The 22,929-nt window shown below is 35.5% G+C and overlaps 2 protein-coding genes and 2 non-coding genes across 4 annotated transcripts; 1 reads left to right on the top strand and 3 right to left on the bottom strand.

The window, feature by feature from the left end:
- The first annotated feature begins 9,402 nt into the window (after window positions 1-9,402).
- Window positions 9,403-10,634, top strand: LOC145154268 (LOB domain-containing protein 15-like). Its single transcript, XM_079075528.1, has 2 exons — window positions 9,403-9,950; window positions 10,102-10,634. Exons 1-2 carry the CDS (start codon window positions 9,570-9,572, stop codon window positions 10,450-10,452), a joined length of 732 nt encoding a protein of 243 aa, XP_078931654.1. The 5' UTR covers window positions 9,403-9,569; the 3' UTR covers window positions 10,453-10,634.
- On the bottom strand, window positions 10,598-12,428 carry LOC145154252 (histone-lysine N-methyltransferase SUVR3-like). The gene is made up of 2 exons (XM_079075527.1): window positions 11,668-12,428; window positions 10,598-11,197 (listed from the first exon to the last, which is right to left on the bottom strand). Exons 1-2 carry the CDS (start codon window positions 12,266-12,268, stop codon window positions 10,809-10,811), a joined length of 990 nt encoding a protein of 329 aa, XP_078931653.1. The 5' UTR covers window positions 12,269-12,428; the 3' UTR covers window positions 10,598-10,808.
- On the bottom strand, window positions 11,276-11,384 carry LOC145151862 (small nucleolar RNA snoR103). Its single transcript, XR_013732412.1, has one exon. It is a non-coding gene; the product is annotated as a small nucleolar RNA snoR103 (small nucleolar RNA).
- Window positions 11,472-11,582, bottom strand: LOC145151864 (small nucleolar RNA snoR103). The gene has a single exon (XR_013732414.1). It is a non-coding gene; the product is annotated as a small nucleolar RNA snoR103 (small nucleolar RNA).
- Window positions 12,429-22,929: the final 10,501 nt, after the last annotated feature.

Raw genomic sequence — 22,929 nt, 5'->3', positions numbered from 1 at the left:
GGTTCTGCTAAACCCAACTCAAACCCCAAGGAGGCAGAGTGTCACCACTGCCACAAGATAGGGCATTGGAAGAGAAGCTGCCCAGAATATCTGCAGGCCATCAAGGATGGAAAGATCAAGCCATCTTTCGCAGGTATTTACACAATTAAATCTAATAGTTTGTCACATGCTACTTCTTGGGTTCTTGATACAGGATGTGGTTTTCACATATGTTCTGATTTGCAGGGACTAAGAAGAAATAGGGATGTGGAGCGTGGAATGATGAATCTGATAATGGGAAACAGAAGATCGTCGCCTGTGACCAAGATTGGAGTTTATTCCTTAGTGCTTAGTAATGGTTTAGATTTAAATTTGAATAATTGTTGCTATTCGCCAGATATGGCTAGAAACATCATTTCATTTCATGGTTTATATAAACAAGGCTTTAGATATTCATTTGATAATGAAAAGGGTTCTATTTATGCTTATTTTAATAATGTTTTATATTTTTAAGCATTGCCTTGTAATGGAATATATGAAACTGTGATGGTTGTAGACAACTTAGGAAATGATGTATTATGTGTGAATTCTTCCAATAGTATGGACAAAGCATGCTTGTGGCATTGTCGCCTTGGCCATGTTAACAAGAAACGCATAGCCCAACTCTAAAAGGATGGAGTTTTGGAGTCATTCGACCTTAGGTACGATGACGTATGCGAATCTTGTTTACTTGGAAAGATGACCAAGTCACCCTTCACTGGCACTTGTGCGAGGGTGAAGGTTTATTGGATCTCATACATACAGATGTATGTGGACCCTTTAGATCCACCACAAGGGACGCAAATCGCTTCTATGTGACTTTCACAGATGATTATAGCAGATATGGGTATATCTACTTGATCAAGCACAAGTCAAAAACCTTTGAAAAGTTCAAAGAGTTTAAACAAGAAGTGGAGAATCAATTGGGCAGGAAAATCAAGATGCTTCGATCTGATCGAGGTGGAGAGTACCTAAGTCTTGAATTCCACGACTACCTCAAGGAATGTGGAATAGTTTCACAATTGACGCCACCTAGGACACCACAATTGAATGGTGTAGCTGAGAGGCGTAATCGAACCTTGCTAGACATGGTTCGTTCCATGATGAGTCGTGCTTCACTACCTATCTCATTCTGGGGGTATGCCTTAGAGACTGCCGCCCATATCCTTAACTTAGTACCTACGAAGAAGGTTGCCAAAACACCTCACGAGATATGGACAGGAAAGGCTCCCTCGTTAGCACATATCAAGGTTTGGGGTTGCGAGGTTTTCGTAAGACGGGAAACTCACGACAAGCTCAAACCTCGTAGTGAGTGATGTATTTTCATCGGTTACCCACAGAAATCATTTGGATATCTCTTCTACAGACCGAGTGACAATGTTTTCTTCGTTGCGAGAAGAGGGGTTTTCCTAGAGCGAGAACTCATAAGCCAAGGAGACAGTGGGAGGCAGATCGATCTTGAAGAGCTTCAAGAATCGAGCGATGAAGGAACCTCTAACACTGGCGCTCAACCCGAGGAGGAAACTCCAGTTGAATCGATTGACGAATCCTTACCTCTTAGACGTTCCGAAAGAGTTAGTGTTCCACCCCAGTTTTATGGTTTTCATATTACTATGGAAGGGGATACGTTCATTAGTGATAGTACACTAGTGAATATGGACGAACCTAACAGCTATAAAGAAGTCATGGCAGGCCCAGAGTCTGCAAAGTGGAAAGAGGCTATAGATAGCGAGATCCAATCCATGTATGACAACCAAGTTTGGAATTTGGTTGACAATGTACCAGGTCGTAAGACGGTCGGGTGCAAGTGGATCTTCAAGAAGAAGACTAACGTGGATGTAAACATGCACACTTATAAGGCGCGATTGGTTGCGAAGGGTTTCACTCAAACTCCTGGAGTTGACTACGACGAAACCTTCTCACCAGTTGCGAAGATAAAGTCTATCAGGGTGATGCTGGCCATTGCTGCATTTCATGACTATGAAATATGGAAAATGGATGTCAAAACCGCTTTCCTTAATGGGAAGTTGGCTGAGGATGTTTACATGGCTCAGCCAGAGGGTTTTGTCAATGCGAAGCATCCCAATAGAGTGTGTAAGCTTGAGAAGTCTATTTATGGACTTAAGCAAGCGTCTCGCAGATGGAATCTTTTTTTCGACGAGAAGGTCAAAGAGTTTGGTTTTATGCGAAGCGAAGATGAGTCTTGTGTATATGTCAAAGCCAGTGGGAGTGTAGTAAGCTTCCTCGTATTGTATGTCGATGACATACTACTCATAGGAAACGACATCCCGACACTGCAGGAGGTTAAGTCCTGGCTCGGGAAGTGCTTCGCTATGAAGGACCTCGGAGAGGCTTCCTATATTCTGGGAATAAGGATAGTGAGAGACAGAAGTAAGAGACTAATAGGACTTAGTCAGAACACTTACTTGGACAAGGTACTAAAACGTTTTAGTATGGAGAATTCAAAGAAAGGGGAGTTACCAATCCAAAGTAATGCCAAGTTGAGTAAGACTCAGAGTCCGAGTACTGAATTCGAGATAGCAGAAATGAGCCGAGTACCTTACGCTTCCGTAGTCGGCTCGATCATGTACGCTATGACTTGCACTCGCCCTGATGTGGCCTTCGCTTTGAGCATGGTCAGCAGATATCAAGGGAACCCTGGCAGAGCGCATTGGATCGCAGTCAAGAACATTCTTAAGTACCTTCGGAGGACCAAGGAATGGTTTCTAGTCCTCGGTGGAAGTGATGACTTAAAGGTGCGAGGGTACAGCGACGCCAGTTTTCAGACTGACAGGGACAACTATCGTTCGCAGTCGGGCTGGGTCTTTACCCTCAATGGAGGAGCAATAACGTGGAAGAGTTCCAAGCAGGAAACTGTAGCTGATTCAACGTGTGAATCAGAGTACATTGCAGCAAGTGAAGCATCAAAGGAGGCTATATGATTGAAAAACTTCATTGGAGACCTTGGAGTTGTGCCAGCCGTAAAGGAGCCCATGGAGATTTTCTGTGATAATGAAGGAGCGGTTGCCTTGACCAAGGAACCAAGAGATCACGGTAGATCTCGACATATCGACAGAAAATATCACTTTATTCGACATCGGGTGGAAGAGGGCCTCCTCGTAGTGAAGAGGGTATCGTCAGAAGATAACCCAGCAGATCCGCTTACGAAGGGACTGAGCAGGGTTAAACATTTGCAGCACGCTAGGAGCATTGGGCTAAAGGACGATATTAGTTTAGATTAGATAGTTTGGAAACATGTAATAGATAAGTTGTTATTAACATTTGATGATGAAATAAAGGAGTATTAGTTATTAGTAATGTTACTGTCTTATGTTAATATTTTACCTATTATTTCATTTTGCATGTTTTGACTTCCTGAATAATTAAGTTATTTGATAATAATCGAATTATTCGAATGGTCCACAGTCGTTCATATGTTGGAAGTAGATATGAATGAAGACTGTCATGAATTGGTGTGTAGATTGTCTAAAGTGTATTAGACATAGCAAAGGTTTGCTACAACGTTCATGAGTGCTTATGAACTTGATTTGAGCATTGGAATAAACCCACACTTGCCGGAATCACTTCATGGAATCTATCACGAGTGATCGCAAGATGGTAATATCATATGGTCTTAAAACCTAGATATATGGTTTATTGTTTGTTAATTGGTTATGCATTGATAATGCGCAAACGCATCAGTAACTTGATGTTATAAAACGTATTGTTGTGTGTGATTTGATTAGTGGATAGTAGATGCATATAAGTCGAAGTTTATCTGTTCCTTTTATCCTAAGAGGGTAAAAGCGATATCAGGGCCCCTCGATGATTTGATTTGACTTATGTGTCGGGCCCGGTCAGGACTGAATTGATGTGTTCAATTAAGTTCTATGTCAAATAAATCTGAGATCGAGAAACCAATTGCAGGACAATAAGTATGACCATGTTCCATGTAATTGTCCGCACGATATCTAGAACAGAGGATTATACGATCCCTTATCTGAAGGACAGGATATTGATAAGATCAGAGTTTGACAGCGCCTTTGAGAGCTACGATTGCTAATCGGATTGTGTTTGCATTTATAGTTACTAGACTTATCCAAGTGGGAGACTTTTGGATTAGTGTCTAAGCCCGTAACTATATTTGGTAAGTACTTGACCCGGTTGTGCATGGTCCTTTTGGGTTGCCTTCACCATAGCAACTTGACAGGTTGATTTATATAGAGAGAAAAGATATTATTATATTAATATGTTAAAGGAATAATAATATTATTTAATTAATATTAGTCATAAATTAATTAGGAATTAATTTGGTGACTAAAAGAGGTTAATTGAATAAAGAGGCTTAAACTGTCAAATGTGTGATAGTTGTGTTTTTGGGCTATGAATCCTTATGGATATTAGGGTGGCCGAATTTTAGGGTTAGGATATCTTAAATTCATCCAAGCCTTATATCTAGAAGGATCCTTGGATTGCTTAGGGCCTAAGTTATTCAATTAGGGTTAAGGATGTAACCTTAGTAGCTCATAGTATAAATAGACCCTATGGGTGAGGGAAATCGGCCACTCTTGTAAGAAAGAAACCCTAGAGCTGATTTTCTCATCTCTCCTCTCTCTCCAAATCATCCTCTTGCTAGTTGGTGTTTGTAAGCCATTAGAGGAGTGACAATTGTGACTCTAAGCTCCAAGAACAAGAAGATTCGAGCAAGCAACTTAAGGTATTCTTCTAGATCTGATTTCATGTGTTATGTTTCAATTGTTATCTCTAGATCTAGCATTGTAAGCCTTGGAAACATTGCATGTTCAATTAGAGAAACCTAGATCCAAGTATTAGGGTTTGCATGTGCACATAGGAAAGTTCTTATGGCTCAAACCCATCATCATATTCATCAGATCTATCTTCGTAGCCACCTTCGAGTGCTTGTGTAGAGTTATCTGTTCCACCAAAACAATTATACCCGCTATTGATTACATTACACTACAATGTTTATATAGTCTTGATTAAACAGTAACATCACAATGGAATACAACTACCATTATATAACTACATTATAACCGTTCATGAAATACACAAAACTGTTTTGATTTATAAATAATTGTGAACATTAATGATCATCACATTATTCTATTTACTAATCACTTAATAACTACAGTAAATCATTATTGATTAAACTTTAACATCTCGTGCAATTGTTCACTGAACACCCACAAAACCATGTGTTTCATTTTCTGCTCAAATAAAACAGATACCTATAGATCACCATAAAAATGTTTTAAAATTTGCATCATTACAAACATATAAACACATAAATTTATCCACAACACATCATAGAATATCATATATTCTTCAATGATTTCATTACAACTAAGATTATACACCTTATTGGTATAAGATATGTATTTGTGTCGTTATATTGTAGTGAAATCAATTGTATTCATTCATGACTAAATCAATATATATATATATATATATATATATATATATATATATATATATATATATATATATATATATAATCAAGTATAATCATAACTACATTAAATCATTAGTGATTTACTTCCTATTCAAATATGTATCAACATCATACCATATAATTTCTATAAATCAGCAATGATTTATAGATAACTAAGATTATACAACTTAGTAGAATAATAATTGTATATGTGTCACGAGTAAATTAGATACGTACATACAATTCATTATAATCATCACTGAATAAAATCATTAGTAAATCACGATTAAATTAAATATGTATCAACATCATACCATATAATTTCATAAATTCAGCAATGATTTATAGATAACTAAGATTATACAAATTAGTGGAATAACAACTGTATATGTGTCACGAGTAAATTAGATACGTACATACAATTCATTATAATCATCACTGAATAAAATCATTAGTGATTAACACATTATTCAGTCATTATTAATTATCATATTCTTCCATTTAATAACTAGAGAACAACTAAGTAAATCACTATTGATTTTACTATTGATTTTATTTTCATTCACGATTAAATCATACATCAGGATAAATCATTTCAATCATTTCAATCAGAACTACATAAGAACAATAGTGATTATTACTTAATTCATTTTTATAACAAATGAATACATATCTTAAGTGATTGTTCATAATAACAATGTTCCATTCGCAAAAAAAATTAATAGAAATTAACAATTCTTTTTCGTTTTACATAATCATTAAAGAAAAAAAAGTATGAAATCAAAGTCATTTACCTTCACCTTCATCACCAATACCGATCAGTGAATTAAAGTAACCTTCATCACCATAAAAAAACCCCACCACCGGTGTGCTAAGTCACAGACGATTTCAATCAAAGTATCGAAATTTTTTTCCAACGATTACAATAATATTGTTGTACTCTCTTGCAAATTACGATTCCACTCCAAATGTCGGAGCTATGGTGTGCAGAATCAACCAATTTGGTTCCATTTATGTTTATCCAATAAACGTTTTTCATCGTCCAGGCTTCAATCATGGAAAACGGTTGTTACATGTTTATTTAATAAATTTAGGTTATTTTCATGTTGCCTAATTAATACTGATGTAAATATGAAATTTGCTATTTAGACCCTTAGCAAACGATTGGTCCACATTTGTTCTCGCGTTTCTCAACTTTTTAGTGTTCTCAATATAACATATCCCTATATATATATATATATATATATATATATATATATATATATATATATATATATATATATATATATATATATATATATATATATATGTATATAATTTTATACCTGTTAAATTTGTCTAAATAGAGACGAGTGCAAGATATTCATCACTAACTGGTTGTCAAGGGTATCTGCCACAAAATTCGTGCTCTAACATATATAGTAGGGACACTTGCACATCGTCTTCATCTTGTAATTGATGAAGTGAGTAATGAACACCTGAATAATGTCAACAAATTTCACTAATTTTGAAGGCAATACAAATGGAAAGACACATCGTCTAAACTTTGTCAAAGATGAAGTAGCAGGGAAATAGTCTCCGATTCGTATGTCCTGTCATGCTGCAATGAAAGAAATTATAATTAGGCATTTGGTGCATATTCTGGACTTTAAATACCTATGTTCCGGAGAACATTCCAGAATAGCATTTCAGATTGAGGCATTCCGGAATACCATTCTGGAACAGTTCTACGCATTCCAGACTTGTTCTAAAGATTCTGGACACGATCTTTGTCTTCCGGAGTCATTTCAGACTATTTCAGAATTAGGTTTTTTTTTTACAGATTTGTTGTTCTAGTGCACACAGATACCCATATAATCTTACAGTAGACTAAAAAACTACTAAAATTCGAAGAGCAATAAATAGTTATGTAATCGCACTAAATCATACAAAAAAAACGAAAATATCTACTTTTTAACATATAATCATAAATAAAAACATATAATTATAAAAACAATCGACACATACCACAAAAACTGAATCTCTTCATTGTTAGAAGAAAACATTGTTTGAGTTTGATGTCCGAAATGTTGTCTGGAATGAATGTGAGTTCAAAATGGAGCCCTAAATGAAAGTGAGTTCAAAAATGTTATTTATAAGGAAACCATATTACTGGTCAGATCACTATACTCGTTTACTCATTTTAAAATACAGGGTTGAAATAGGTATTCCAGACCGAATGTTCATTTTTCAATAATTTTTTTTTGTGGTTATTTAAAAAAAAAAAGAAAAAAATTTGTTACATTACTCAATTTCTAAAAAAAAATCTTAGGAAATTAGCTACCATTTTGTCAAATAGTAATGTACATAGCTTAATAATACAAAAACAAAAGGCATGTTTATGCCTTCGTAGATATCTTTAATTTCGCATTATTGTTTCTTTAGGAAAAACTTTATTGCTAGGAGAAGGTTATAGTTAAAGTTTTTAGATTCACAAAGCACTTGTCACTTGATACCATTGGATCTGAATCTTTGATTAGAACGGAGGGAATGGATTCGGCAAAGAGCTCGACGATGTTGAGTTGGCTTGGCAGACACCGCATCAAGAACTCGACATGTCGAGTTCGAGCATCCAATTCTCTCTCTCTCTCTCTCTCTCTCTCTCTCTCTCACACACACACACACACACACACACAAACACACAGAATTCAAATTTTACCTATCTTTTATTTTTATTCATATATCACAACTATTATCAATCTTTACAACTTTTAAATCTTCATCTCTCAAACCTTCAACCCTAATTTACCTTTCTCAAATCTCAATTCCATCTTAGCAATATAAATGCTCCGAGTAGTGGGAAATTTATGATAAGACCATGAATCCCGATAAAAGACACAACTTTGGCCGGTGCATGAGTTTGTGTATCGGAAGGCCATACCGTCGGCAACACACTCAATGAGGGGATTTTTGGACGAGAATTACCACACATTTTCTCATCGAAATGAATCAATGTAATTATTGTTCGAAAGATCAAATGTATGCAAAATGGAAGTCCACGAACAAAGTGGTATCGGATTTTAACACTTTGTTTATTAACTTGAGACTCATTATGAAGATGATGGTGAGAATGATGTAGATGACATCATTTTAAACAAAACTCTTCAAAATTTCCGGTTAGGAAATGGAAAAGCTTTCAAATATTTGGAGTTTTGAAATGTTGGTAAGGAGTACATAAAGCAACTTCCAACGTAACACTAATTGTTATTTTTATGTTATGTTTTAATTTAGTGCTACCTTTCAATTTCAAGTACTATTTTAATTTAATGTATTTAGAGTATTTTATAAAATTTTATTAAGTTAATGACTTGCCATGACAAACCAATCTTTTCAAATGACAAAAACTCGGAGAGGCATGACAAAGGTGATGTGGTTATCATTTTATAGAAAAAACAACATGACAAAGTTGATATCACACCCTCTGTCCTTAATACGACTAGATATATTGGAAAATTATATTTTGTTTTTCATAACATAACAACCCAACATCTTAACTCTTTCAAAATTTGAAAGACAATCTTGTATAGAAATCAGGTCATGTCTTTTATAGAAGAAACCTCCCTTTGCAATAATCATGAGCTGAGTGTGAAATGTTAAAACGAGTTTACGTTTTTACCACTAAGATTGTTGTGTGCTACATTCATGACTTACTAAATTTAAGATTTCGGTATGTTTGACAACATCCCCACACGCCACAGGCAACATAAATCTTGTGCTATCTCATGTGCGACAACCATGACATATGTCCCACAAACAAACCAACTCAAAACACCCTTTCACATAATGCAAATCCATTTTCCCAAAACACCCAATAAACAAATAATTATAAATAAATATATTAAATCACTTCCATCAATATTATTATACAAGTTTATTACTCCCATCAACACAAAAAAAAAAAACCCACTCTCTTTGTAGCTTCTCACACCAAAAAACCCTACCCAACCTCTCACAAGATTTATGTGTTAATCTTTCCCTTTTCTTTCATATAACCACACCCCCTAATTATCTCCTCAAGTGTCTCCAAAACCCCACACTTCCTTCCTTCAATCCCTCCACCATGGCCGACACACATCGGGACCCACCACCACCAGGCACTCGCCGAGGAGCCAGAAAACGAACCGCCGCCGCCGCCCCATTTGAAGCAGCAACATCCGAACCAGGCTTAATCCCAAACCCTCCTTGTGGAGCATGCAAATTCTTAAGAAGAAAATGTGTCAACGGGTGCATCTTCGCACCCTACTTCGGGTCTGACCAGGGTGCAGCCCGGTTTGCAGCAGTGCATAAGGTGTTTGGCGCCAGCAACGTGTCCAAACTCCTTACGCACATTCCAGTGAACCGGCGGCAACATGCAGTCGTGACCATCTCTTATGAGGCCCAAGCCCGCTTGTCGGACCCGGTCTATGGTTGCGTCTCAACCGTCCTTGCTTTACAACAACAGGTACACAACTACACATGCAAATATGCATGTAATACACTAATAGTAATACCACTTGTATTAAAACATAAATTGTTGTGTATAGAAAAAAATTGTTATGTTCGAATCAGCTGCTTAAACATATGCAGACTGTATATAATGTTTGTGGTGATAGGTGGCGGCGTTGCAGACCGAATTAGCAATGGTGCAAAACCAGCTGATAAACAATAGACTAATAGTGGCAAATGCACTTCAGAATTCACAACAACAATTGGAACCCATGCATCATCTTTCATTGTTGCAGCCTGCGTATTCGAATGCTTCTTCTGCTTCGAATAATATACTTAACATGAACAGCTTTGATTCTAGCTTGAATAATCTTCGAGATGATCATCAGAGTGGAACTCTTTCACAGAGTTTTAATCCTCTGCAACTATGTCAACCTTGTCATGGTGAGGAAGATGACGACGAGGAAGAAAGTGGGGACCCTTTGGCCTTTGCCAATCAAATTCTCCAATCACGATGATTATTGATTTTATTTTTCAAAGTGGTCTTAACAATGATTATGCAATTATGACTTTAAGTTTGCATTTTCAGAAAATGGAATAAAAAGAACCTCTGTTTAATGTGGTTTTGTTTCTTTTTCAGATAATCTACACAGAACGACATAATACGCAAACTTTGAAAGTTAATTTGATATAAAAAAGAAACAATCTTTAATCTTTATATAGGTATACAAAGTTTTATACATCATTTACACATTCAACCACTTTATGTCTTTATCCATACAAAAAATACCTACACTAACTTGATATAAGAAAATCATTTGATAATCTTGAAGAATCTGTGATGTTTTCAAGAAAATGTCATACCTTGCTGACATCATGTATGTTCAGAAGGCATGATTCCTGTGCAACAACTGGTGCCACAAAAACACTTTGACCCATTTGGATTCAAACCCGAATCTCCATAACTAAAAGTGAGTTCTTGATCTTTTAATATATCTTCGGATGCAAAGAAGCACACGCGAGGTAGTAAAGCACCTGAGTTTCTTACCAAAACTGTTGAAAGATTCCCACCATCACAAGAATGGTTTATGAATCGTGCAATGTTGCCAATTTTTGTAGCATCAATGTTGATTCTCATACATGTGTTTCCGGATGGAAGATGTTCTCTCACAACTAAAAGAGCTGATGTGTGTTTGTTTGTGGATTTGAGTTTATCATATATTTCTTGACGCTTTCTTGCTTCTTTTGTTGTCAAAAGTTCACCTGTCAAACAATTACACTACCCATTTATTTACACTTTAATTCATTATGAGATAAAAAATAAACAATATGGTTATGTATTAATGTATGTAGGTCCTCTGTGGGTGTTTTTGGCTCATGAAACGCCCACCTAAAAGCCAACATATAGTTGTTGTATGTCCATATTTACAGCAAGCAGCACATACTTAAGTGGCATGCCAAGAATTAGGACAATTGTGAAAGCTTAAATGGCACAAACCAATGAAACTAGATTGGATTGCAATTTGAATAGATGTATGATTGTATGTAGGTCCTTTATGGGCATTCTGCTCTTCATTATGCCCATCTAAAATCCCACATTTTTATGTTATTATTTGTCCATGTTTACAGCGAGGAGCACATACTTAAGTATCCTGCTAAGAATTAGGACAATCGCAATGAATATGTTCATAAATGGAAAACTATAACGGTAGACATTTTCACAAACAGGTTACCTGCATATTCGCAAATGAATTCTCCACTTCGAATAAACTGATCCGCATGTAAGCCCCAACCTTTCCCCGGACTTCTAACGATCTTCAATCGGATTGATATACCTCTCTGGGACACTCGGTTAGAACATTCCAAATCGCAAATGCAACCCGACCCGCATTCCCATCTCAACCCGGAAAAGTTCTGCCTGGAGCACGGACACCCCGCCGAATCGTTACCGCATCTATCGCATTCACACCTAGCACCATCCTCAAGCGTCGGAGGAAGAATCAAACCTAGGTCTCGTCGTTGGAGAGGATACAAACCCCACGGCTGGCGGGGTGGGTCGTCGTAGAAACTTAGGACTTGAGTCGGAGTATAGATGAAGTATGCATATGGATGATTGTCCACGGTGGAGTTAGCGAAAGGAATGGGGAGCTTCTCGGAGTTCCTACAGGCGTCGGATGACCGGACGGCGGTAACGGATTTGGCTAAGAGATGTAGTGTCTTGCAGGTTAGCGAGATGGCGGATAGCTCCACCGGATATAGGTATGGGAGAACATAAGGAGCGGCATCGGATAGTTGCACAACCCTGTTCGGTTTCTTTCCATTGTTGTTGCTCATTGATTTACGACTCTAGGTTTTTTTCCTTATAAAAGGAGACATTGCAGCTTTGCTTACAGAGTTTAACCCTAGAAAGAAGTCCATGGAAGAGAAGTGTGGATATGAAATGGACCGGGCAAGATCCGAAATGACCCGCTTTCTCTTGCAATGCAAACAAATAAAACTCGAAAAACTCTACTTTTTTTTAAAGAAAAAAACTAGTGAAGAGACCCATGCTTTCCCATGGGTCAGAAGGTTTTTTTTTTTTTTTTAATGAAATAGAATATCTTTGAAGAAATGATTTTTTTTTTACTTTTTGATGATTTTCATTCAAGAAAGATACATGTATTCTTTTTAATATTTCTTTATAGAATAAAATGATATGCTATAATTAGAAAGCTCAAAATTGTAAACCATAAAGAAATTACATTGCTAATACATTGCTATAATGAGTGAGAAAATGAATTTACATTGCTAAAACAAATAAAAAATAAAGTACATTGCCTATGCTGGCTAAAAGAGTAAAGTCCATTGTTATTCTTGCAATTCAAATGGAGTTTCTTGTTTTCTAGGCGTAGCCAACAAAAGCGATTTTGTTTCGTCCTTTATGAAATTTGGGATCCCTTCACCAGGATAACTGTTAAAATTCTTTGTGAGTTGGTAGTGAAATTACCAATTAGCCCATTGTAATAAGCAGTGTTGTAGAAATCGGCGTAATCTGTCGATTAATCGCTAATCGGACCTTCACCGATGAGATTTATTGCTAATCGGTCACTATAATCGGGTTTGGTCAATACAGGTCAAAGTCAGAATTAATCGGACCTAATCGGACATAATCGGACCTAATCGGGTCTGGTCAACGCAGGTAAAAGTCGGACCTAATCGGCCCTAATCGCCGATTAATCACTTTTTTGTAGGATTAAAATTAGATTTATAAAATTTTGAAATTTTTTCTTAATAGTTAATGGTCCCCGAATAATCTCCCGATTAATCCCCGCCTAGCCGATTAATCCCTAATTGCTAGTTCACCGATTAGCGGCCGCTTAGCGATTTCTGCAACCATGGTAATAAGTAACAGAACAAAATGCAATATAAGAGGCCAAATCATGATTTCATTATCCAAAAAAAAAAAACTTCAAGAACGTTTCACCAATCTAAGTCTATGGTCTTACTACAGAAAGAAAACTCTATTATCTCATTAAGTAACTGAACTCGTGACTAAATCACAAAAAAAAAAAAAAAAAAAAAAACAGCAACAGCGAACCTTGTACAAAACATACCTTAAGTGTTGGGAAGCTAATCAGCCTTCACCTTCATCCCACCTCCCATACAGTGAGAAATAGATCAGTATCTAGAACTGCTATTTTCTTTCAACTAAGGTAGTAACAGTTGTAGATTTCCTGAAAAAGAAATCAAAATAAGTGAAATTAACTTAAAAAAACTTTATATGACTTTAAAAAAAAAAAGCTCAGGTAATGGACACATAATCTGTGTAAAATCCCAAAAAATAAAAAGTTTTCCAGGAACCTTGTACAAAAAGCACCAGTAGACCACGACCTCACTTGTTGACTGATTATATTCTCCTTGTTGGACAGCTTTTGATGCTTTTTTTCTTTTGGCTTTTTCTTGCGGCTTGTATTCATCTTCCAGATGCAATGTATCATAGTTGATGGATCTCAAATAGCATTTGTAAGCATATCCAAACTAAAACATATCTGATTGAAAAATAAGGCAACAGATTTAAAGAAACCTTTATTAATTTAAGTCATTTTTGCATATCACTCACTAACATGTTTCCTGGTAGCTTGCCATGTCATTTGTTAATTTTACTAAAAGTTGATGATAAATAAATAAATAAGACCAAGTAATTATTTAAAATGAGCTTGATGTTTTATATTTTTAGGTATAAAATATTATTTGAAATTAGTCATAATCTTGTTGATGTTTATTGATGTTTGATATTCTCAATTCAACAGCATCCACCACCACAAATACTATAAAAATAAATAAATAAATAAAACAGATTTCATCAAACAAAAACTTTACATTACCTTGTTTAAAAGGGCAACGAACAGGAGCTTCACCAATATGCATTTCCAATCCATAACTATTGCTACCTTGAAAAAAAAATGAATTACACTTTATAAAGAATTTTTTTTTATATAATACCAATTATTAACTATATACTTGAATTAAAAGGGCTTTTACTTGTTATTGCCACCACAAAGTACAAAGTTGTTACATATGCCATTTCTGATTCAGCAATGTTGATGAAATCATTAAATTTCTAACGATAGCATTTATTATATATAAAATTATAAAAAGTAAAAGTAACTTCATAAGAAGGCTTATCCATTTACCTTTTGAAAAACTTCAAAGACAGGGAAACCATTAGTAGATGCAGCAAATTCATGTTCAAACTTTTCCAGTCCCTTAATAAGTGACTGCATTTGTTCTGTTAATCATTTAAATTGTATCTACAAGAAAGGTCTTTCATTTATCATTTTCTTTAAAAGAAAATAAGATTATATTCAGGAATCAAAAGTGTAGGATTGGAAAATTATGCATACCTTTCATCATGTTTGTCTTGAAAACTCTTCACAAATCAAAATATACCCATGATAAACAAATAGTAAAGGCTTCTAGGCATTTCATCGAATAGTTGGGGTGTAGAAACATGAAAGAAAATCCATGAAAAACTTACAGTCACAAATCCCTAATTCCTCAATTGACCAGTCACATATACCACTTATAACACATAACACAACGTACCCACACCAAAAAAAACACCATTCTTCTTCCCATTTCGCATAAAAAAACCAAAAAATTACGTCAAGCAAAGCTTATAAGATGTCAAACTTAAATACTAAAGTTGAAAGCAAGTTCGAATTTGTATAGTCAAGTAGAGCAAAAATCGAAAAACCCAAGTCAATTAAATTAAGAACAACCACCACAAGAGAGTTAACATCTTTCTCTATTACCTCCCCAAAGAAGATACCACATAGACATCACTTTGGGGCCATTGGAAGCTGTGAAGGAGAATTTCGATAATGTAAGGTTGCTAACCTGTGTGAAGAAGTGTATGTTGGTGAAACTGTTGGATTAGTGTCTAAGTCCATAACTATTTTGGTATGTACTTGACTCGATTATGAGCATGGTCCTTTTGGGTTGCCTTCACCATAACAACTTGTAGGATGAATTATGGAGAGATAGGATTAATTATGATTTATTAATATATTATGAGAATAATATATTAAAGGAGAAATCATATTGTTTAATTAATATTGATCAAGAATTAATTGAAAATTAATTTTGTGGTCAAAAGAGATTAATTAAACTTAGGGGACTGGAATTGTAATTATAAGATAATTGCATTTGGGCTATGGATCACCTTGCAATATAGGTTGGACGAATTCTATCGGAAGCCCATAAGGAATTCGTCTAAGGGATGTTCTAAAAGGAGTCCAGGGGCTGCTTAGGGCTTAAGCAGTCAGATTAAGGTTTCCTAGTTGAAAACCCTAATGGCCTAACTATATAAGGACCCCTAAGGCCCCAAAAACGTGATGAATGAATCCCTTAGGGTTTCTGGACGTTTTTGTGCCTCTTCTTCTCCTCCTTCTTCATCCTTATTGCTTATGGTGTTTGTGACTCCATTAGAGGTGCAACATTTGAGGCACTAAGCTTTCATAAGTCAAGATCAAGAGGAATTGAGATTGTTATTGCTACATAACAATCAATGTAAGATCTAAATCCTATTCTTATGTTAATATCGATTATCACATGCTAGGTCTAGGGTTTATTGCTTTGGTACACAATGTTGTATGTTTAATTAGAAAAACCTAGATGAAAGCAATTAGGGTTACATGAACACCATAGGAATGATGTTATGCTTAAAAGCCATCAGTGGTATCAGAGCCTAGGTCGTTTTTCTAGTTGAATAGATGCACAAGTGAACTGCCAAAGGATCAAAAGTCGAATTTTTTTACTGTCTGCACCGCCGACTCGGCGAGTCCATCAGTGGACTCGGCGAGTCCATCAGTGGACTCGACGAGTAGGCTGAACTCGGCGAGTCCAGGGTGCTGTTGACGGAATTTTCGATTTTTTGAGCAGATTTTGTTAAAGATAATTACCAAAACTCGTTTTTATTGCCTAAAATCGATTTTCTATGTTTGGAATGATTATCCTTATCAAAATTAATGAATTTGGTTAAATATGGATAATATAGGATTATTATTATTAGTCAAATATTTGACATATAAGATTGAAAAGTTTCAATTTACATCCTTAAGTTTTATAGTTTAAAATTGAACTTAATAGTTTTAGTTTTGAAATTTAAATAGTTAAACCTAATTGTTTTGAAAGGTTTCAAAACTTGCCCTCAAGTTTTGGAATTTAATTTTTGATTAAAAGTTTAGTTTTAAAATGATAAATTCTAAAACCCTAGTTTTGAAAAGTTCAAATCACACCCTTATGGTTTTATTAAATTAATTAAGTGTATAATTAAAAGAGAGTTTATAAATCCATAGTGATATGGTTTACATTTAATTAAATTAAAAAGTGTAATTTATTAAATTAGACCACATAGTATTTTAAAAGTGTAAAATACACCCTTATACTATATATAAAATTAAAATGTCTAATATTATATATGTATAACTTAAATGTTAGTCTTACCGTTAGTAGGCCTCATTCACGAAGCCGATCTGTGAAGGGGGTATAAGGTTATGGCCTATAAAATGACCGTTTAATGGGTGTCCACTCTTACTCACCGCTTCTTTGATTGGTGGAGGGTCGTTAGCCGAACGGGTAGGATAGGGCAAACCCTTTCCATTAAAAGTATAATGAATTATAAAGTAACTAAATGTTTTTAAAAAATTCTCAATCTTAGTTACTTTAGGAAAAAGTGAATTTGATGCAATTCCATGAAATTACACTTTGTACCCTTGCTAAGACGTTAGTGGAGCGTGTGTGGTTAACCGTCACACTAAATGGGCTCTAAGCAAAGGTAGCGAAGGGTGACTCGATGTTTGTCATATATCGATGGAGCGTGTGTGGTTAACCGGCACGTCGATTAGGTGACTGTAACATTGGGGGCACCATGTATATTTGTATGGTTATTCACACCATGTTTTGTGATCCTCGGCATCCCAGTCACAAAATGAGGGGCATATCGAGATTTAAACATGCCATTGAAAAGTTCAATGAATCTCAAAGGATCTAGGAGTTTTCAATACATTTAAAACTTAATCTTTTTTTCGTTTTTCATGGTGGAAAATTAGTGAATCGTCATTCACTTACCTTCAAATGTTCTGCAATTTGGATTACGGCATCCCTCTTCCAAGTTGTAGAATATTGTGTTGGGTCCTAGCCTTAATATCTCATTTGGGTGTTTTATTAAGGACTCAATCAGTCAATCAACTAACTTGAATTTTCTCCCGTTTTGTAGATGTCAAAGTATGACAACTATGGTCTTCCCAAATCCCTTGGAACAAGCTTTCCACATGAAGATGATATTCCACGATTCGATCGAGGAACAAGAGATCGTGCTTCACTTCCTCCACCTCCTCCTATTGTTCTCCCTAACCCACAAGTCCAAAGGCTTGAAAAGTTCAAGCTCACTCAAGCCCTTTTGGCAAGTAAACACGGAGAAGGAAAGTCAGTGTGTGCACACGTCTTAGAGATGAAGTCACACATTGATAGGTTAAGAATGTTGGGAGTCGTTGTCTGTGAGAAGCTGGCTGTTGACTGGGTTCTTCAATCGCTTTCTGACTCATATAGTGAGTTCGTAAGAGAGTACTATATGATAAACCACGACGTAACCCTCATCGATCTCACCTATTTGCTTGTTGCTACTGAATCAGCAATGATTTGGCGCACTGGAGAAGCAAAGTTGATTGGTGGATCTGCCTTCCAAACCTCCATGGACATAGGCAATGGCAACGAAAAGCATGCCATGGTCGAAAAGTTTGATCATAAGAGAAAGGCAAAGTCTGAGGTAGTTCTGTGTGCTGTTCCAAAAGAGTCAATTTGCTTTTATTGCCAAGAGAAAGGGCATTGGAGACGAAACTGCCCTGTCTACCTGAGAGATCTAAGAGATGGGAGAGTCAAGACGTATGGCTCTACTTCAGGTAAAATCCATTAACTAACTCTATAAGTTCCTATTTTTGATTCTTGATACATTATGTGATAAGATTACATTTTTGATGTTTTGAAGGATCGAAGAAAAGAGAGGAAGCTTAAAGGAAGAAGTGTGCTGAATCTGATCGTGAAGAAATGGATCTCGATCACATGGATCCGAAGATCGGATTTTTTGAGCTGCTACTTTAGAGTTAGGATAGATTGCTAAGAAATGTAATAGCATAGTTTTTCATTTGAGTTGCGTTGTAAGGACAAATTTTTCCGCAATAAAATAAATTTTGATTTTTTTTCTTATTTATTTATCCTTGCAATGACATGTATGAAAAATTGATGTTTGAGTATTTCTATTATTAGCAATGTTGAAATGGATGTGATTCTTAGTTATGTTATTTATGGTAAGTGTCATAATTTTCTAAGTAAGGAAAGATTCCCATCGCCCAAGTTTCAATTGGACAGAAACTTGGAATCATACAACTTGCATTGTGTGATGTATGGAAATCTTGGCACTTAGGTAATTAAGACTAATTCCTTGTTCACATAAGTATGTGAGTCAAGTGAAGGACTAAAGGAACTAGTACACAATGTTGTGAACTAGTCAAATCCACCATAAATAATAATAACGTTGTTCGTCATTATTTACTAAAAGTCTAGTAAATGTGGTTATACTTACAAGATTAAGTGTAATTCTGAATCATTGAAAAGTTTCAATGAATGGCAGAACGAATAAGTAGAATCAATGAAGGCAGAAAGATAAAAGTTTCTCCAATCTAAGAAGAAGGGAGAGTACTTTTGTATCGTGTTTTATGATCGTCTTAATGATTAAGAACCATATCACAATTGATCCTCTAAGAACATCTTAGTGTACTAGTATGGCTAAGAAGAGGAGTCGGAAGTTGTTGAAATGGTTAAATCAAAAGGATGAGTCATACTTCGTTCCAAAATCAAGTCTTAGAGTCATACTCCAAGATTGTGAATTGAGTGACACATCTTAAGAAGGTCTAACACACTCATCAAATGTGAAGTAAAAAAATTGTTTTTCTTACTCTGGCACGTTTGAAATTGGTAAGTTGTGATGTCTTGGAGAAGACAAAGACCAACTAAGACCAACTGTGTGTAGTGGTTTGTCTTGATATAGACACGCACTAATTCCTGAATATTTGTTTTATCAAGAAATGTTTCTTGATAAGAGAATTTTATATGTCAAGAGGTCAGTGGGAGTCTAAAGATCTTGAAAAGTTTCAAGAACTAATCTAGAGTAAACCTATTAAACACCAGCATACGACTTGAGGATTGTAACCTATCGTGTTGACGTATTCTTGTTTCTGTGCCAATCCAGTTGAGTTGATTATGCATATGAGTTCTACGAGTTCTCAATAGACTGCATAAGGCAAGCATCTTGTTCAATGAAAGTACATTGACTGGCATAGGTGAGCTGCTAAATAACTCGGAAGCAATGGTGGGACCCTTGATGGCAAGAAATAAAGTATGAACAAGTTCTGTCCATAAGAGTTTGGATTTGTCACAAACATTATCTTATGATTATGGTTATGACAAATTCGCATAGATAGGAACACATGCACCATTAAATCTAAGTGTCATATGGTTTCTCTCCTTCATGAAAATGATTGTGAGGAAACGCTTTCACTAAGAGATATTTTAAGGAGATAGCGATTATGTAAATTGCATTCTCAAATTCGATTATGATTACAACATCCCTCTTCATAGTTCGAATTGTGAGATTTGGCAATTAGTCTGAACATTTGGGACTTAGTAACATAAGTTCTGAATTAGTTGAGACACACATGTGAGCTATCTAAGGAAAGGTGTGTGAGTTTGAGAAGCTTAGATAAAGGCTTATCGAAGCATATCGTATTGGAAATATGAACTTTGGAAGTCAATAAGTACTGTCTTCTAGAAGTCTAACTGTTTTCTGAATACGTGTCAAAGCTAGTGAGAGTATAAATGTTATGCTGGAATGGATATAATCATCATGTTAGTGGGAGCATGATTATTATTATTTTAAGTATTGCAAGTTGGCAATATTAATTATAGAAAAACAAAAGTTTCACTTTGCAAAGTTGCAGGGATTGAAAAGTTGTTTTGCTATAATTAAGGGAGAGAATGTTATATTTCGTTTCCAATCTAAAAGTTTAGATCGAGAAATTTTAATTGAATTTAGTCAAGGATATATTTATTAATTGCATTCTCAAAGTTCGATTATGATTACGGCATCCCTCTTCATAGTTCGAATTTTGAGAACATGACAACTAGAAATATTATGACAGTATTATAGCAAGAAACTGGTAAAGTATCACATTTTTTCATTATGAATCGTATTCCATACGCTTCGGGTATAGGATCGATTGCATATGGTGTAATATTCGACCGTTCTAAAATTTTCCAAATGCCTAGGGCATTTAGAGGGAAAAAGGGAATAAAACCGGATTTGACTAAAATAATTAAACAACTGTCAAGGACAATCTAAGGTTCGCCAAGGATTGGTCGCTTACGGACAATTGGAAGTATAGTCATGGATGGACCGTATTGGCATTATTATGAATAGATAAGATTATATTTAGAATAAGTTGTCATATGACAAATATGGAAATGTTTCCTTATTGGGAGTTGGACGATAAGAATCTATGTCTGGATTAGAAATTTCTATGCAAGAAGGATGTTCAAAGGAATGTACTTTGAATGTGAGACTTCATGACTATGGAATTGTCTTGTAACAATCTCCAATAGAGCACTTTGTAATTTCATTGGCAAAGTCTTGGTGACTTTGGCGCTGTGATATTACGAAAGGACCGTTGCATAAAATGTTAGAGTCTAACATATTCTAGTAGTGGCGAGAATTTTGTATTCCTACACTAATTAATTAGGATTAGGAATTGTGAAATGAGCATCATTGGAAATATGTTCATTTGATCTATTTCACAAAGTAAGGACCATAGGAAAACATAGTGTGCATGCTAAGAGCATGAGACAATTGTTGTTATAATTCAAGTAAGAAGTTGATTACCCAAAACAACAAATAATGAGTAATCAATATGGTGATTAAATAAAATGTTTTATTTATACTCAAAGGTTTGGGGCCATATAGAATTAGTATTATTCTTGTGTTTCACTTTGCATGTTTTGACTTCCTGAATAATAAGATTATTCAAACCCTCCACAGTCGCTCATACTTTGGAAGTAGGTATGAATGAAGACTCTCATGAATTCGTCTGTAGATTGTCTAAAGTGTTTAGACATGGCACAAGTTTGCTGCAGAGTTCATGAGTGCTGCTATAAGATTAGAGTATTGGATTAAACCCACACTCACTTGGATCGCTTCATGGATTTTATCACGAGTGATTGGTGAGACGATAATATCTTATATTCTTGAAACCGAGATGTATGAGTTGTATCTTGCGAGTCGGTTACACATATGTAAACGCACCAGTAACTTGGTGTTATAAAACATATTGTTGTGTGTGATTTGATGAGTAGGAACAAGCGAGCATTGAGTCAAAGTTTATCCGTTCCTTTTACCCAAAGTGGGATAAAAACGATATTTGTTGGCCCCTCGATGATTTAGTGATGACACCCTAAGTGCTTGGCCAAGCCGGGACTGAGTTGATGTGTTCAATTGTAGTCTGTTGTCAGTCGTCATAAATCAGAAATCGGGAAACAACACATGAACAGAGAGTATGATTAAAATCTATGTCTCAGTTCATATGATATCTAGAATGGAGGAATATATGATCCCTTATCTAAAGGACACATTTCTGATAAGATCAGAGTTGACAGCGACTTTTGAAAGCTACGATTGCTGATCAGGTTTGAAGTCATACGCATAATAGTTGTTAGACTTATCCAAGTGGGAGACTGTTGGATTAGTGTCTAAGTCCATAACTATTTTGGTATGTACTTGACCCGATTATGAGCATGGTCCTTTTGGGTTGCCTTCACCATAACAACTTGTAGGATGAATTATGGAGAGATAGGATTAATTATGATTTATTAATATATTATGAGAATAATATATTAAAGGAGAAATCATATTGTTTAATTAATATTGGTCAAGAATTAATTGAGAATTAATTTTGTGGTCAAAAGAGATTAATTAAACTTAGGGGACTGGAATTGTAATTATAAGATATCTGCATTTGGGCTATGGATCACCTTGGAATATAGGTTGGACGAATTCTATTGGAAGCCCATAAGGAATTCGTCCAAGGGATGTTCTAAAAGGAGTCCATGGGCTGCTTAGGGCTTAAGAAGTCAGATTAGGGTTTCCTAGTTGAAAACCCTAATGGCCTAACTATATAAGGACCCCTAAGGCCCCAAAAACGTGATGAATGAATCCCTTAGGGTTTCTGGACATTTTTGTGCCTCTCCTTCTCCTCCTTCTTCATCCTTATTGCTTATGGTGTTTGTGACTCCATTAGAGGTGCAACATTTGAGGCACTAAGCTTTCAGAAGTCAAGATCAGGAGGAATTGAGATTGTTATTGCTACATAACAATCAAGGTAAGATCTAAATCCTATTCTTATGTTAAT

This window comes from Lactuca virosa, chromosome 1, assembly GCF_052849685.1.
Source record: "Lactuca virosa cultivar CGN04683 chromosome 1, Lactuca_virosa_CGN04683_v6, whole genome shotgun sequence".
NCBI lineage: Eukaryota > Viridiplantae > Streptophyta > Magnoliopsida > Asterales > Asteraceae > Lactuca > Lactuca virosa.
Note: the sequence above shows the minus strand (reverse complement) of the source record. Positions and strands in the feature narration are given on the sequence as shown.

Bases quoted from the DNA above. Each gene is read 5' to 3' on its own strand.
- LOC145154252 (XM_079075527.1), bottom strand. From the start codon at position 12,268: ATGAGCAACAACAATGGAAAGAAACCGAACAGGGTTGTGCAACTATCC. The intron at 11,198-11,667 runs GTAACCTGTTTG...ATTGTTTGACAG, and splicing joins ATTCATTTGCGAATATGCAG to GTGAACTTTTGACAACAAAA.
- LOC145154268 (XM_079075528.1), top strand. From the start codon at position 9,570: ATGGCCGACACACATCGGGACCCACCACCACCAGGCACTCGCCGAGGA. The intron at 9,951-10,101 runs GTACACAACTAC...TTGTGGTGATAG, and splicing joins TCCTTGCTTTACAACAACAG to GTGGCGGCGTTGCAGACCGA.